At 39.4% G+C, this 16,384-nt stretch overlaps 2 protein-coding genes across 9 annotated transcripts; both read right to left on the bottom strand.

Annotated features, from left to right (window-relative positions):
• Positions 1 to 3,097: 3,097 nt before the first annotated feature.
• LOC114143505 (phospholipase A2 inhibitor and Ly6/PLAUR domain-containing protein-like) lies at positions 3,098 to 11,333 on the bottom strand. Of its 4 annotated transcripts, none has more exons than XM_028015592.1 (6): positions 11,061 to 11,333; positions 10,560 to 10,664; positions 10,158 to 10,274; positions 9,925 to 10,077; positions 3,636 to 3,737; positions 3,098 to 3,530 (listed from the first exon to the last, which is right to left on the bottom strand). In XM_028015592.1, exons 2-6 carry the CDS (start codon positions 10,603 to 10,605, stop codon positions 3,280 to 3,282), a joined length of 669 nt encoding a protein of 222 aa, XP_027871393.1. In that variant the 5' UTR covers positions 10,606 to 10,664; positions 11,061 to 11,333; the 3' UTR covers positions 3,098 to 3,279. The 4 variants fall into 4 exon arrangements, with proteins under 4 accessions (XP_027871393.1, XP_027871390.1, XP_027871394.1 ...); XM_028015589.1 differs by having other exon boundaries at positions 10,560 to 10,692; positions 11,061 to 11,331; XM_028015593.1 differs by lacking the exons at positions 9,925 to 10,077; positions 10,158 to 10,274; positions 10,560 to 10,664; positions 11,061 to 11,333 and adding exons at positions 3,980 to 4,132; positions 4,213 to 4,329; positions 4,613 to 4,717; positions 5,111 to 5,516.
• A 172-nt stretch (positions 11,334 to 11,505) lies between these two features.
• On the bottom strand, positions 11,506 to 16,020 carry LOC114143447 (zinc finger MYM-type protein 1-like). 5 transcript variants are annotated; one of them, XM_028015506.1, is made up of 4 exons: positions 14,352 to 15,672; positions 14,078 to 14,224; positions 12,930 to 13,976; positions 11,506 to 12,586 (listed from the first exon to the last, which is right to left on the bottom strand). In XM_028015506.1, exons 1-4 carry the CDS (start codon positions 14,512 to 14,514, stop codon positions 12,573 to 12,575), a joined length of 1,371 nt encoding a protein of 456 aa, XP_027871307.1. In that variant the 5' UTR covers positions 14,515 to 15,672; the 3' UTR covers positions 11,506 to 12,572. The 5 variants fall into 5 exon arrangements, with proteins under 5 accessions (XP_027871307.1, XP_027871308.1, XP_027871304.1 ...); XM_028015507.1 differs by having other exon boundaries at positions 11,506 to 11,772; positions 13,644 to 13,976; XM_028015503.1 differs by lacking the exon at positions 14,352 to 15,672 and adding an exon at positions 15,679 to 16,020 and having other exon boundaries at positions 11,506 to 13,976.
• Positions 16,021 to 16,384: the final 364 nt, after the last annotated feature.

Genomic DNA, 16,384 nt, shown 5'->3' with positions numbered 1-16,384 from the left:
TAGTTTGAACCTTGAACTAACCAAAACGTATAGAAACAGCAAGTTATTCAATATTCTGTTTAATTAAAGAGATCAAACAGAAAATGATAATAGTTTTTACACATTTTAACATAAAATGCTTCACAAATTAAATAAATGTGCATCATCAGAAGCTTTGGACCAATAAGCTGAGGACAAAGCCAGATAGTGTGGATCAACTTGCCTGGAGAATGTTGGCCTCCATCACAGGCAGGAGAAACGTTGGTGTAAAACTTGGCCAGACGTGTTTATATAATAAGTGCAATAAACAAGTTTGCATTTAATTAGATTATGTCTGGCACAAATAGAGGACTTATGCACTAATGACAGGATTAGTGTCCAAAGATCCTCTGAACATTTGGATAAAACATGTTTGATAAATTAATCTATTTAAATTGAGTAAATGTAAAACATTATGTATTTGAAAGTGGTGAGAGTTTTAGATTGTAAAAGGTTAAAGCTGGACGATATTCCCCAAATATTGTCCTGTTGGTATGAAACTCCTACCTTTATTTCATAGAACAGGTGATTATGTAGAAAAAGCTATTTCACTCATAACTCTTTATTTCTTCATGTTTGAGGAGGGATGCATTTTTTGACAAAGCAAATTATTCATGTGGCAACAGCCATTCAGTTATCTTAAAAAAATCCTTCACTCACACCTAATTTTATTCCCTCTCTCCTTTTACCCCCAGCCTTTCAGTTCATGTTTTTAAATCATTTCAGTCAATCTTCCTCAGTTGCATCAGTTTCAAAAATAAACATTTAGAATCAGAAAAGTACACAGAATTATTTTTTAATGCATTTATTCAACAGGATTTGTTTTTAGAGAACAACAGCAGTGAAGTATTGAGGATGTTTACAGAATGTTGCTTGGTTTTATCTTAGTGAATTTATAGAGACCGCGGCTCGGGCGGTTGCTGAGGCAAAAACTCGGGTGTGGGAGGAGTTTGGAGAGGCCATGGAGAAAGACTTCCGCACGGCTTCGAGGCGATTCTGGTCCACCATCCGGCGTCTCGGGGGGGGAAGCGGTGCAGCACCAACACTGTTTATAGTGGGGATGGTGTGCTGCTGACCTCTACTCGGGACGTTGTGGGCCGGTGGGCAGAGTACTTCGAAGACCTCCTCAATCCCACCAACATGCCTTCCACTGAGGAAGCGGAGCCTGGGGACTCTGGGTTGGGCTCTCCAATCTCTGGGGGCGAGGTCGCCGAGGTGGTTAAAAAGCTCCTCGGTGGCAAGGCCCCGGGGGTGGATGAGATCCGCCCGGAGTTCCTTAAGGCTCTGGATGTTGTAGGGTTGTGTTGGTTGACGCGACTCTGCAATATCGCATGGACATCGGGGGCAGTTCCCCTGGACTGGCAGACTGGGGTGGTGGTCCCCCTGTTCAAAAAGGGGGACCGGAGGGTGTGCTCCAATTATAGAGGGGTCACACTCTTAAGCCTCCCTGGCAAGGTCTATTCAGGGGTCCTGGAGAGGAGGGTCCGTCGGATAGTCGAACCTCGGATTCAGGAAGAGCAGTGTGGTTTTCATCCTGGTCGTGGAACACTGGACCAGCTCTACACCCTCAGCAGGGTCCTGGAGGGTGCATGGGAGTTCGCCCAACCAGTCTACATGTGTTTTGTGGACTTGGAGAAGGCGTTCGACCGTGTCCCTCGGGGAGCCCTGTGGGGGGTTCTCCGGGAGTATGGGGTACCGGGCCCTTTGATACGGGCTGTCAGGTCCCTGTATGACCGGTGTCAGAGTCTGGTCCGCATTGCCGGCAGTAAGTCGGGCTCGTTTCCGGTGAGAGTTGGACTCCGCCAGGGCTGCCCTTTGTCACCGATTCTGTTCATCACTTTCATGGACAGAATTTCTAGGCGCAGCCAAGGTGTTGAGGGGATCCGATTTGGTGGCCTCAGGATCTCATCTCTGCTTTTCGCAGACGATGTGGTCCTTTTGGCTTCATCAGATCGTGATCTGCAGCTCTCGCTGGATCGGTTCGCAGCCGAGTGTGAAGCGGCCGGGATGGGGATCAGTGCCTCCAAATCCAAGGCCATGGTCTTGAGCCGGAAAAGGGTAGAGTGCCTTCTCCGGGTCAGGGGGGGTGTCCTGCCCCAAGTGGAGGAGTTTAAGTATCTCGGGATCTTGTTCACGAATGGGGGAAGAAGGGAGCGGGAGATCGACAGGCGGATTGGCGCAGCGTCTGCTGTCAAGCGGGCGCTGTACCGGTCCGTCGTGGTGAAGAGAGAGCTGAGCCAAAAAGCGAAGCTCTCGATTTACCGGTCGATCTACGTTCCCACCCTCATCTATGGTCATGAGCTTTGGGTCATGACCGAAAGAACGAGATCGCGGATACAAGCGGCCGAAATGGGTTTTCTCCGTAGGGTGGCTGGGCTCTCCCTTAGAGATAGGGTGAGAAGCTCAGTCATCCGGGAGGGACTCAGAGTAGAGCCGCTGCTCCTTCACATCGAGAGGAGCCAGTTGAGGTGGCTTGGGCATCTGGTCAGGATGCCTCCTGGACGCCTCCCTGGTGAGGTGTTCCGGGCACGTCCCACCGGGAGGAGGCCCCGGGGAAGACCCAGGACACGCTGGAGGGACTATGTCTCTCGGCTGGCCTGGGAACGCCTCGGGATTCCCCCGGAGGAGCTGGAAGAAGTGGCTGGGGAGAGGGAAGTCTGGGCCTCCCTTCTGAAGCTGCTACCCCCGCGACCCGACCTCGGATAAGCGGAAGAAGATGGATGGATGGATGGATGGAATTTATAGAGAATCAATGAAAAGAAAAAACAGATTTATTAAATGAATTATGCATAAAAAGAAAACCTGGTAGCAATGCAATTATTTCTATCAGCTAAGAAAGTAAGACAGCTACTTTCTCTCTGAGTCTCTCCAGGTTGAATTTTACATTCATGTTGGTTAGTTTTCCATTCAAACTCTACAATCTTGGGCTCTGAAAGCTTTTAACTTTTCTTTGATTAAAACAAGTTTTAATGTTAAATCAAAGAAAATCAAACATGTTTATTCCACATCTATAACATCAAGTCATTTTGTTTTTTCAAAACTAAACATTTAGAATCAGATCGGTACTGGACCCAGAATTAAAAAAAATTGTGTTTATTGAGGAAGATTATTTTAGTATAGAACAACAAAGTATAGAGGATGTTGTTGATTATAACATGTTGCTTAGCTAACCAAGCTATAGAATCAAATAAAAAGAACAGGTTTAGAAAATGAATTGTGATTAAAAAGAAAACATGGCAGCAATTCAGTAGCTTCTGTGAGCTAAGAAAAAAAGTTAGAAAACAACAGAGGCACCAACAGGAGCAGCAGGGTGGGACTGGTGCTGCTGGCGCTGCTTTTGCTTCCTGGGCTGATGGTGCTGCTGGCGCCGTTGCAGTAGTTGCCCCGGCAGCAGCTAATCTTTGCTCCAGGGGGCCGTGAAGTAAACTGACTCATCACTGAAGAAAAATGACCTGAGCACACCAACTTAGAGGCACAACCCTTCATTATGAAACGTTCTCCTTGTGTATATCCTGTGAAAATGAAAATAAAGTTATGATACAAGTAACACATTTGTATCTGGTCTTAATGTTCTTGTGATGATAAATATGAAGCATGCAAACATGTTGGCCTTTTACCTGTTACATTAATGCAGTAGTTTTCATCCCCTGCACATTTAACGGTTTTCATGCAGTTTTCTTCATCACAGTTGTAGCACTTTTTTCTATTTGGAGTGGAGACTAAAATACAGAGATAGTTATTCAGTTTAAAAGAAATTAAGAATTATTATAATTTTTTCTTAAAAGCTTTAATTTTTTGTCACCAACTTGTTTCTCCTAAAACATGTATATGAAGCTGGAATTACAAAACTAAGTGTATTCTGTTTTTTAATCCAAATCTATAGTTAGTTAAAAAACGTTTGTGAGCACTGTAAATTCAAATTGTGCAAAGTATTGAAAAACATAATCAATGAATTAATTACTAGGTTTTGTGTAGTTAATCTGGGCGTTGCAGAGATCTTCACTGCAGCACTTGGTGTTTTGTACAATTCTGTAAGCTCCATAGCTGATAGAGTAATTAAGACACAGATCAGACCTAATGCAACCTTTGGAGTTGTACTCAGACTTTGCACCACCTGTAATTAAAGAACACAAATTTTAAAATGATGAGTTCCCAAACTAAGAATCATCAACAGGAAACCTCACAAATACGTACCTAAATAATAGACTTGTGTTCTTACTGAACAACGATCGTCCTCTGAGGGACATTCAGTTGTTTCCTTAGCGCAAGTTCCGTAGCGGCTAGGTTCACATTTACATTTCAGGTTGTCAGCTAATTAAAACAAAGAGAAAATGAACATTTATTGTCAATAAAGTATGAAGGAAACTATTATATAAAATTATTTCTAAATGCCAAAATCCTCTTCTTAACCAAGACAAAATGGCTGAATCACATCAGCACAAAATAGAGAGGGAAGAAAACTTTTGAAAGGTTTAACAAGAAAAGTAGAAAAGAGATTATTATTGTAAGTTTTAATGGGAGAAAATCTAAATATAATGAAATCACACTAAATAATGCAATGTTAGAATAATATTAATCGTAATCAAAAACTTGCCTTCCGGTAGAAACAGCACCACCAGCACCAAAGTGAAGAGGAACATTTTGCTGATGGATTACAGGATTTCCTTGGAGGGGATCTACTCCCAGTTTTATACCTCCTCTAAATAAGCAGATCCTCCTGTTTGTGACTGGCAGATTTGTAGTGGATGCAAAAAGAAGCACAATGAAAAACAGGCCATTTTTTTTTATCCAATCACAGCGCTCTAATTGAATACAAGGAAAATGCTGTATGATATGAGCTCTTCTGAAAAAATAATTATCTGGTAAAATCCTTGATGTTTGTCTAGATTGTTTTTATAAGTCTGAGTATTTAATTATTGCAGCAAAAAATATTAAAAGTGTCCAAGCCCGCCTTAACGCGTTAGCTTAGCCAACACAAATGCTAGTTGCTCCGTTAATTAAAACAAAGTAGCTATAAAAGCAGCCCGCCTTTACGCGGTAGCTGCTTCAAACGCCTGTTTAACTGAAGAAATGTTTCTTTCCAAGCACTTACCGAGCACAGCGCAGGCCTGTCCTGGTACTGCGGTCAGCGGCGTCTTCCTAGGATCGGTTAAGCGGAGCCAAGCTAGCCTGAATGTGCTGAGGGAGCTTAGCTGTAGTTCTTCACACGGGAAGAAAGCGATAATGAGTTGAGATGTTTTCTCAAGAACAGCCTGCAGACGTTGAACACAAAAACCACATGTGCAGCTCACAGATAAAGAGCTGTTTAGGTGCTAAAAGTCATATTTTATGTATATGTGAGCTTGATGGCTTTCTATAAACTTGGATGCTTTGAACACGTTCATTCTGGACTTCAACGTTAGGAAACTGTGAACTTTATTGAGTTTTTGAAGACAGTTTGTTCATATTTAACTGCAGTTAAAACAATCACCGGTTGAAATCCTGAAAACTCCAAGTGAACAACGGTTCTTTGTGTGATTATGTGCATGTGTACATACAATGATTGCTTTTGAGTATAATAGTATAATTCAAAGCAATTATATGTAGATTTTTGCATACAGGAGGTCAGAAGATGTGGAGGGTTTGCATAGCGATAGGAACTTGAATTTAAACCCAAAATTCAACTTCCTATTTTTCATATCAAGGAGCTAAGTGAAGCATATTGCGCTTATCATAAGCACTGCAGTTTCCACTTCCTGTTTTTTTTTTTTTTTTTGCTGTAATGCGACCTGTAGCTGATAGTCTGAATACAGGTCGCATTTTTTCGAAAGCGACCCAGGCAACTTGTGTATTTGATTCGTATCCGATCTTTTCAAATGTGACCTGAATCTTAAAGGCCGTGTTCATCAGACGTTAACGTCACTGATACTCAACAAATCTCACTAGTCTTCGTAAGCTTCAAAATCATAAGCTTTGCTCCACTGTTAGCATCCATGTGATTCTAATTTGAAGTTAAATTGGGGCCATAAAGTTTGTTCAATAGGAGAAAAAGATTTGAACCTGACAGAAATACTCCAAACTACTTTTCAGATTTAAAGGTTTTTTTGATTCCAGAGATTTATTATTATTATTTTTTACAGATTCAAACACAATGACTGCAGTTGTCCAGCTGTCAGTCATGAGTCCATGTCCTTGTCATCTGAGGTCCAGCCACCCAGGCCAAAACAGGGCCAGAAGTTTGAATCTGAAAAAAATGGACATATCTGAAGCTCAAAAATACCTTAAATCTGAAAAGTAGTTTTGAATATTTTCTTAGTTTCAAATGTTATTTTTTAATTTCAAACGTTTTTCCCAGTTTCATTTTTTTTCTTCTGAAGAACCTTTGTGGCCCCAATTTAGCTCCATACCTATGCAGATATTTTGGGTGAAAGGAGCTGGTGACAATAAAAAAAAGTGAGAACTTTGAAGAAAAAATTGTTATGATTCTGCAGTTCTTTAGACTAGAAGTTCAACCCAAATGGAAAAAAGTTCTTCAGCCTTGAAGGAGAAAACTGCATGAAATCCCTCAACTGTGAAGGGAATGAAAACTCCTGCATCACAGTATCAGGAAAGAGAATATCATGTTTTTACATAATGAGTATTTATCCTGCTAAGACCAGAAACAAACATGTTACTGACAACATAACTTTATTTTCATCTTCACAGTGAATGTAGCAGGAGATGGATCTATTAGATGCAGAACAGTTTCGCTGTTGCCAGGACGACTACTGCAACAGGACCAGCAGTGCCAGTACGCCCCCTGCTGGTCCTGTTGCTGTCACTGTTATTTTCTGTCTCATGTTCGTAGCTTATAGAAACAACAACATTGCTGCCATGTTTTCTTTTTAAGCATGTTTCATTTAATAAGTCTGCTCTTTTTCTTTGAGCTGATTCTCTATAAATTTAGTAAACAAACACCAAAATATATATAAAAAAATCTGATTCTAAATGTTTATTAGCAAAAATATATTTTGTGAAAGATAACATTGAAGGAACATGTGTCAGAGGTATGAAAGTTAAAGAGTTGTTAGTGCCCCCTGGTGGTGGCTACATTTTACCGCACCTGGTATTACTATATCAGGTGCTTTTGTCACCACCAGGGGGCACTAAAGACTTTTGCATTTTCACACTGTTTAACTCACCACTGACCACTTCTACATGTATTCTTACCTCTGCTGTGATACATTTTTGCTTTAGTATCATCTTTCACATTTTAGCGAAAGAGCCAGTAAAAGCTTCCAGCACCTGGTATTCCCAGGCAGTCTCCCATTCAAGTATTAACAGGCCCGACCCAGATGAGATCGGCGGAGATGGGAAGGAGGCGCATGATGAGGTGATTGACTGAGCAGATGAAAAGAAAAGCATCTTCCAGTTTGAATTTACACCAAGGTTCATCACAGTGCATTTTATGCTTTATGCTTTAATTTTAAAGACTGATGATTACAGCTCACAGATTTTTAAATGAACATGATTCATTGTTGGTCCTTTAGTCTTGCAGAAGAGGAAATCTTGTGTCCAGTGAAACCAGTTTCCAGCACTTTGCTGCAGTTAGAGAATAAAGCAGAGGTGTGAGCCAAGAGCCATTTCAAGACATTTGTGACTTTAAGCACAAATAATCTGTTTGATCCCCAAAATAACAAAACGATCTGATTTTACAGGAAAAACTGATATAGTTTGAATATTTATTAGCACAGTTCCATGATTACATCTTGCCATGTAGTCTGGTTGTTTATAACAAACTACTAACCTTAGTTAGTAGTTTGAACCTTGAATTAACCAAAACGTATAGAAACAGCAAGTTATTCAATATTCTGTTTATTAAAGAGATCAAACAGAAAATGATAATAGTTTTTACACATTTTAACATAAAATGCTTCACAAATTAAATAAATGTGCATCATCAGAAGCTTTGGACCAATAAGCTGAGGACAAAGCCAGATAGTGTGGATCAACTTGCCTGGAGAATGTTGGCCTCCATCACAGGCAGGAGAAACGTTGGTGTAAAACTTGGCCAGACGTGTTTATATAATAAGTGCAATAAACAAGTTTGCATTTAATTAGATTATGTCTGGCACAAATAGAGGACTTATGCACTAATGACAGGATTAGTGTCCAAAGATCCTCTGAACATTTGGATAAAACATGTTTGATAAATTAATCTATTTAAATTGAGTAAATGTAAAACATTATGTATTTGAAAGTGGTGAGAGTTTTAGATTGTAAAAGGTTAAAGCTGGACGATATTCCCCAAATATTGTCCTGTTGGTATGAAACTCCTACCTTTATTTCATAGAACAGGTGATTATGTAGAAAAAGCTATTTCACTCATAACTCTTTATTTCTTCATGTTTGAGGAGGGATGCAGTTTTTTGACAAAGCAAATTATTCATGTGGCAACAGCCATTCAGTTATCTTAAAAAAATCCTTCACTCACACCTAATTTTATTCCCTCTCTCCTCTTACCCCCAGCCTTTCAGTTCATGTTTTTAAATCATTTCAGTCAATCTTCCTCAGTTGCATCAGTTTCAAAAATAAACATTTAGAATCAGAAAAGTACACAGATTTATTTTTAATGCATTTATTCAGCAGGATTTGTTTTTAGAGAACAACAGCAGTGAAGTATTGAGGATGTTTACAGAATGTTGCTTGGTTTTATCTTAGTGAATTTATAGAGAATCAATGAAAAGAAAAAAAACAGATTTATTAAATGAATTATGCATAAAAAGAAAACCTGGTAGCAATGCAATTATTTCTATCAGCTAAGAAAGTAAGACAGCTACTTTCTCTCTGAGTCTCTCCAGGTTGAATTTTACATTCATGTTGGTTAGTTTTCCATTCAAACTCTACAATCTTGGGCTCTGAAAGCTTTTAACTTTTCTTTGATTAAAACAAGTTTTAATATTAAATCAAAGAAAATCAAACATGTTTATTCCACATCTGTAACTTCAAATCATTTTATTTTTTCAAAACTAAACATTTAGAATCAGATCGGTACTGGACCCAGAATTAAAAAAAATTGTGTTTATTGAGGAAGATTATTTTAGTATAGAACAACAAAGTATAGAGGATGTTGTTGATTATAACATGTTGCTTAGCTAACCAAGCTATAGAATCAAATAAAAAGAACAGGTTTAGAAAATGAATTGTGATTAAAAAGAAAACATGGCAGCAATTCAGTAGCTTCTGTGAGCTAAGAAAATAAGATAGAAAACAACAGAGGCACCAACAGGAGCAGCAGGGTGGGACTGGTGCTGCTGGCGCTGCTTTTGCTTCCTGGGCTGATGGTGCTGCTGGCGCCGTTGCAGTAGTTGCCCCGGCAGCAGCTAATCTTTGTTCCAGGGGGCCGTGAACCTGACGGATTCAACACTGAAAAATAATGACCTGAGCACACGAACTTAGAGGCACATCCCTTCGACACCAAAGTTACTCCTACTGCATGTCCTGCGAAAATGAAAATAGTTATGATACAAGTAACACATTTGTATCTGGTCTTAATGTTCTTGTGATGATAAATATGAAGCATGCAAACATGTTGGCCTTTTACCTTTTATATCAATGCAGTAGTTTTCATCCCCTGCACATTTAAGGGTTTTCATGCAGTTTTCTTCATCACAGCTGTAGCACTTTTTTCTATTTGGAGTGAAGACTAAAATACAGAGATAGTTATTCAGTTTAAAAGAAATTAAGAATTATTATAATTTTTTCTTAAAAGCTTTAATTTTTTGTCACCAACTTGTTTCTTCTAAAACATGTATATGAAGCTGGAATTACAAAACTAAGTGTATTCTGTTTTTTAATCCAAATCTATAGTTAGTTAAAAAAAGTTTGTGAGCACTGCAAATTCAAATTGTGCAAAGTATTGAAAAACATAATCAATGAATTAATTACCAGGTTTTGTGTAGTTAATCTGGGCGTTGCAGAGATCTTCACTGCAGCACTTGGTGTTTTGTACAATTCTGTAAGCTCCATAGCTGACAGAGAAGCTAATACACAGTTCAGACGTAATGCAACCTTTGGAGTTGTGCTCAGACTTTGCACCACCTGTAATTAAAGAACACAAATTTTAAACTGATGAGTTCCCAAACTAAGAATCATCAACAGGAAACCTCACAAATACGTACCTAAATAATAGACTTGTGTTCTTACTGAACAACGATCGTCCTCTGAGGGACATTCAGTTGTTTCCTTAGCGCAAGTTCCATCGGAGTCAGATTCACATTTACATTTCAGGTTGTCAGCTAATTAAAACAAAGAGAAAATGAACATTTATTGTCAATAAAGTATGAAGGAAACTATTATATAAAATTATTTCTAAATGCCAAAATCCTCTTCTTAACCAAGACAAAATGGCTGAATCACATCAGCACAAAATACAGAGAGGGAAAAAAACTTTTGAAAGGTTTAACAAGAAAAGTAGAAAAGAGATTATTATTGTAATTTTTAATGGGAGAAAATCTAAATATAATGAAATCACACTAAATAATGCAATGTTAGAATAATATTAATCGTAATCAAAAACTTGCCTTCCGGTAGAAACAGCACCACCAGCACCAAAGTGAAGAGGAACATTTTGCTGATGGATTACAGGATTTCCTTGGAGGGGATCTACTCCCAGTTTTATACCTCCTCTAAATAAGCAGATCCTCCTGTTTGTGACTGGCAGATTTGTAGTGGATACAAAAAGAAGCACAATGAAAAACAGGCCATTTTTTTTTTTATCCAATCACAGCGCTCTAATTGAATACAAGGAAATTGCTGTATGATATGAGCTCTTCTGAAAAAATAATTATCTGGTAAAATCCTTGATGTTTGTCTAGATTGTTTTTTATAAGTCTGAGTATTTAATTATTGCAGCAAAAAATATTAAAAGTGTCCAAGCCCGCCTTAACGCGTTAGCTTAGCCAACACAAATGCTAGTTGCTCCGTTAATTAAAACAAAGTAGCTATAAAAGCAGCCCGCCTTTACGCGGTAGCTGCTTCAAACGCCTGTTTAACTGAAGAAATGTTTCTTTCCAAGCACTTACCGAGCACAGCGCAGGCCTGTCCTGGTACTGCGGTCAGCGGCGTCTTCCTAGGATCGGTTAAGCGGAGCCAAGCTAGCCTGAATGTGCTGAGGGAGCTTAGCTGTAGTTCTTCACACGGGAAGAAAGCGATAATGAGTTGAGATGTTTTCTCAAGAACAGCCTGCAGACGTTGAACACAAAAACCACATGTGCAGCTCACAGATAAAGAGCTGTTTAGGTGCTAAAAGTCATATTTTATGTATATGTGAGCTTGATGGCTTTCTATAAACTTGGATGCTTTGAACACGTTCATTCTGGACCAGTGGCGGAGCTAGACTTTTATTTCTGGGGGGGCGAATGGGGGGCCAGGGCTATCTGTAAGGGGTCCACTGACTATGACAATGACAATACAGTAAAAGTACTTTCATTCACATACTATATATAAATAAAGACTCATGAAATGAGATTTGCTCATGTAATTTGCAGTTTATTATCAATGCATGCCACACAAAGCATAAGTGGACATTAACCTCTAAATGACACCATTGTAACAAGACAAGACTTACAATGAGAATGCAGTGTCACACAGTTCACAATTACAATATCTCAAAAAAGAAGGTTGTATGTTATGGAAACTGTTATTTAATAGATGCTACATGTGCATTTTATTTTCGAACTTAATGCAGCTATGACCAAATGTACTGACTCCTAAACTATCATTGGTACAAGTACCAGTCGGTGAAGACCCAAATCATGACGAGAAACACAAGACTTCTTCATGCACTCATAAAAGTAAAATCCTTCGGTTGTTGTGAGATGAAGCAAAATATGTTACAAAGTCATCCATGTTGAGGCCCCGTGCCCTCCTTGACTCTATGCTAAGTGTTCCAATGTGACTTAGCCTGGCATCAGCCATTGTTGTCCTTAGGTAACTTTTAATTAATTTTAAAGCAGAAAAGCTTCTCTCACAAGAAGCAGTACTAACTGGACTAACTACTGCAATCTTGCAAAGTCTGAATAATTCATGTAAAACCTCTTTATAAGGTTCAAGAAACAGAATAAAATCAAGCAAAGTAGAAGGTGTGCCTAAATCACTCTTTATTCTCTGATCAAGCAAACGCCTTATTTGGTGCACTTCATGTTTCAGGTCATCTAAATCTGACTCAAAGATATGTCCAAAAGCAATCAGAGGCTCCTCATTCAAGAAAGTTGCACTTTTGGGGTTTAGGGACTGCACTCCTTGCATGATCTCACAATTTTTCTTTGAAAAACGCCTCTTTAACTCCGCTATGAGACAGTCAAGCACCTGATTAAAGAGTGGTCTGGGGAAGCCCTCGTCATCACATTTTCTCTGTCCTATAGTGCTCATTACAAGTGAGTCAAGAAATTTTGAACTTAATCTTGGATTTCTTCTGTCAATTTTTACACTGATTTTGCTCTTCTCAGCAAGTTCCTCAACCTCTTTCCATAGTTCATCAAAGTACTTTTCATTTCTGTAGTCCTGGAAAGTGTCTATAAGAGCACCTACTAGATCTACAGCTCTTGCTAGGTCAAGAGTGCTGGACTGAAGCATGTCGGAAAGACATTTGGCATCACCAAGCACTTTACAAAAGGTAACCAAAAGACCTAAAAATTGGATATCTATTTGAAGAAGCAGGCCCCTTGCCTCCACTGTTCTTTCGCCATTTCTTTCAAGTGCAATATCCTGCAACAATCTCAGAACTGCTGGAAGTCTGTCTCTCATGGTACGGCATGCCGTATACCTGCAGGCCCACCTCGTATCTGAAAGTGCCTGGAGCTCCCTGGGTTGTTCTGCTGGATACAACTCTTTCTGCACGTCAAGCCACCTCAGATGAACATAAGAGCCAGACACAAAGTTATGAAGCTGCTGTAGAAGTGCAAAAAAGTCAACGACCTCAGGGACTGCTTTGGTAGCATCAACAAGGACTAAATTCAAGCAATGTGCGTTACAATGAACATAAAATGCAAATCTGGCATTGCTCTGAATTCTGGCAGATACACCAGAATGCTTCCCACTCATGACGGATGCACCGTCATAACCCTGTCCCACTAGGTTATTCCTGTAGTCCAGACCATGTTTCTCAAGACAGCTAATGATCATTGCACTAAGACCTGCTGCATTAAGGCTTTCAGCTGCCTGGAAACATAGGAAGCTTTCGTGGATGACACCATTGTAATAATATCGTACAACCAAAGACATTTGTTCCTTTTTTTGCAAGTCTTTTGTTTCATCTGCAATAACACTGAACACTTCACATTCCTTCACTTCTTTTATGATTTCAGTCTGTACCATCTCTGCTAAGCCCTGAAGAATTTCATTTTGGATTTGATGACTTGTGTATTTTGCATTGGCACATCCTCTAAGCTTTTTTTCAATTAACTGATCATGCTTTGCTATTTCATCCAATATAGCCAAAAAGTTTCCCTTATTTCTAGAGTCCCCAGACTCTCGATGACCCCTTTGAGCAATATTTTGTGTTGCAGTCAAAAGAAGAACATCGGCTATTGTTTTAATATAATAACGGTTTTCTTCCACCACTTTTTTCCGGTTTGTGTTTATAGAATTTAGCATGGTTGTATTTCCCTCATTAGCCCTTTTATATTGACTCCATGCATACATTGCATTTACATGGTGCTCTAACTTTGAGTGAAGCTTAAATCCAGACTCCTTGGACAATGCCTTTTTCCAATTACTGAAGCCGGAATGCGAAGCAAAGACACTATCTGGTGCATTAGGCAAAGAAAAATGCCTACAGGCAAAGCAGTAGGAGGAGTCTTTAATAACAGAATATTCTAACCAAGAATAGTCTTTGTACCAGGAGCTGTGAAAAGTTCTCTTTCTTGTTCCATGCTGAGTTCTGGGGAAGTTTGTCAAACTTGGCTGAACAGGGCCCTGTTCTTTTGACTTTGAAATATCTGGAATACAAACACAATGGTTATGTACACATAATTTACATGATCATTATGTCATGTAAATTGTGCAGCTACTAAGCAGGTCTTAGTGTAAGTAAAATTACCACTGGGTCCTTTTGGAAAAGCAAAAGGAGTGCTGGACACTGCTGAGAAGAGATCAGTGGTATCTCCTGCAATTGCCCCTTCTGGCTCATCATCATCCTGGTCAGGCGCAGAGCTTTCTGTGTTTTCAGACTCCTCCTTTGATGGAACTACGTTGTAAAAACAGTACATTAACATAATTGAACCAACAATTAAAGAAACACATTAGCAGAAGCCAGCAAGTAAAAATAACCTAAAACGGGGCAGGAATTTGACTGTTTCTGTAGATACTCTGACCTGGTGATGGTGGATTGGTGTTTGCCAGACTTTCTTTCTCGTGACTGTTCTCAGGACATAAGCTACCAGGACTGCTGATGTCAGAGCTGAACCCTGTTTGATCTGTGCCTGATTTGCTTCTTTTTATAAAGAAGCTGTCTATCCTGCCTCCCTGTCTTTTCATTCTCAACTGACCCTAGGAAAAAAAACAAGCCAGTCATGTTATGCCAAGTATCACTTCCTATTACTTAGTGTTAATAGATCCCCACTTCCAGTGTGTAGGTCAGGGGAAACAGACTGTGGCTGTATGTTCAGCATTCAAACTTCTCAGCTACTGGACCGACTAACCTGTTTTTGTTCATGATCATTATCGACTTTATTTATAAAGCACTTTAACAGCAGCCAGAGCTGAAATAAAGTGCTAAACATCAGCGATAAGATAAAAGAAAACATAAAAGAAAATGACAAAGCTAAACACATAAGAATTTAAATAAATTAAACATTTCATGGAAAACATAATAAAGCAAAAAGAGTAACAGATTAAATTGTCACAAGTTCATGCCCTTTCCTAGGGGAAACGGAACCTCTAACAAAGTGTTGCCGTTTCATAGAAAATGTTTAGAAAAGAATTAGTAAAAATAGCAAATGTCAGTGGGGAACTTGTGTGGAGTTTTTTCACTCATTTTATAGTACAAGCTGGCTCCATTAGCATTACCTTTCACAGGTAAGAAAGAAAGAACACAATTTTATGAACAGAATTTCTTGACTTTGTGGCCAAACGACAGCTTCTGAGCCAATAAATATTTCCCATGTAATTATATTGGCCAGAAGTAACTACTCTGATTTTTATTTTCTTAGTATAGCTAACATTTTTCATTCTGTATAGTTTTATTTAATGCGAGAGCTAATAAGAAATCGCTGTTAGAAAGAAAGAGCATTACAGACCAGAGGATTTTGGCAGGTCATATAATCAGGAATGTCGTGATCCATTCTGTCTGATAACACATGCACCACGTTGGATACTTTTTTTTTTACTTCCCGTATTTATCCTCCCGACATTGTTCAGGCAGACGTGAGTGGTAAACACACTGAAACACGTCAGCGTCTTTACAATACTTTTTGCTTCTGCGTGCATTACGAGTCTGACTGGCAGACGTGACGTATCATAGGAACTGGCCGACTCGCTCACTAAGTCGGCGTCTACGTATGTCTATAGCTGTAGCATTGATAGCTTGATGCTCGCAACTTATAGTAGTAACTCAACTACCAGAAACTATTTCCTGGCTGAGCACAAAATGTTTTTAACGGGGTTTTTTTATTGGTAGTAGTAAACCATTGTAAAACTTACCTTTGAAGTCAGATTATCCGTCTTGGAGTAAAATCGACTGTATTCCTCTTAGCTGTACAATATTTCTCTATCGTCTCTTCGCGGTTCTCCTTCTCTTCTTCTGTTGGGTCAACTCTGTTGTGTCCAAATGGTGTATCACAATAAACGTAAATGGTGCATATCGCCCCCTGCTGCTTTTGAGCAGTCACAACAGTCACAAGTGTCACAACCCATTGTGGTACATAGTGCTACCTACTGTGAAGGAATGACTGGGTGTCGTGACATGTCGATCATTTGGGGGGGCCGCTGGGGGGGCCAATCAGATGGCTGGGGGGGCACTGGCCCCCCCGGCCCCCCCTCTAGCTCCGCCTCTGTTCTGGACTTCAACGTTAGGAAACTGTGAACTTTATTGAGTTTTTGAAGACAGTTTGTTCATATTTAACTGCAGTTAAAACAATCACCGGTTGAAATCCTGAAAACTCCAAGTGAACAACGGTTCTTTGTGTGATTATGTGCATGTGTACATACAATGATTGCTTTTGAGTATAATAGTATAATTCAAAGCAATTATATGTAGATTTTTGCATACAGGAGGTCAGAAGATGTGGAGGGTTTGCATAGCGATAGGAACTTGAATTTAAACCCAAAATTCAACTTCCTATTTTTCATATCAAGGAGCTAAGTGAAGCATATTGCGCTTATCATAAGCACTGCAGTTTCCACTTCC

The sequence above is a fragment of the Xiphophorus couchianus genome, chromosome 4 (assembly GCF_001444195.1).
Source record: "Xiphophorus couchianus chromosome 4, X_couchianus-1.0, whole genome shotgun sequence".
Taxonomy (NCBI): domain Eukaryota; kingdom Metazoa; phylum Chordata; class Actinopteri; order Cyprinodontiformes; family Poeciliidae; genus Xiphophorus; species Xiphophorus couchianus.
The sequence above is the reverse complement of the archived record's forward strand: the minus strand, read 5'-3'. Positions and strand labels throughout refer to the sequence as shown.

Bases quoted from the DNA above. Each gene is read 5' to 3' on its own strand.
- LOC114143505 (XM_028015592.1), bottom strand. From the start codon at position 10,605: ATGTTCCTCTTCACTTTGGTGCTGGTGGTGCTGTTTCTACCGGAAG. The intron at 10,275-10,559 runs GCAAGTTTTTGA...TGTTTTAATTAG, and splicing joins GGTGCTGTTTCTACCGGAAG to CTGACAACCTGAAATGTAAA. The intron at 3,531-3,635 runs GTAAAAGGCCAA...TCATTTTCACAG, and splicing joins CTACTGCATTAATGTAACAG to GATATACACAAGGAGAACGT.
- LOC114143447 (XM_028015502.1), bottom strand. From the start codon at position 14,514: ATGAAAAGACAGGGAGGCAGGATAGACAGCTTCTTTATAAAAAGAAGC. The intron at 14,225-14,351 runs GTCAGAGTATCT...TTTACAACGTAG, and splicing joins CACCAATCCACCATCACCAG to TTCCATCAAAGGAGGAGTCT. The intron at 13,977-14,077 runs GTAATTTTACTT...TTTGTATTCCAG, and splicing joins TTTTCCAAAAGGACCCAGTG to ATATTTCAAAGTCAAAAGAA.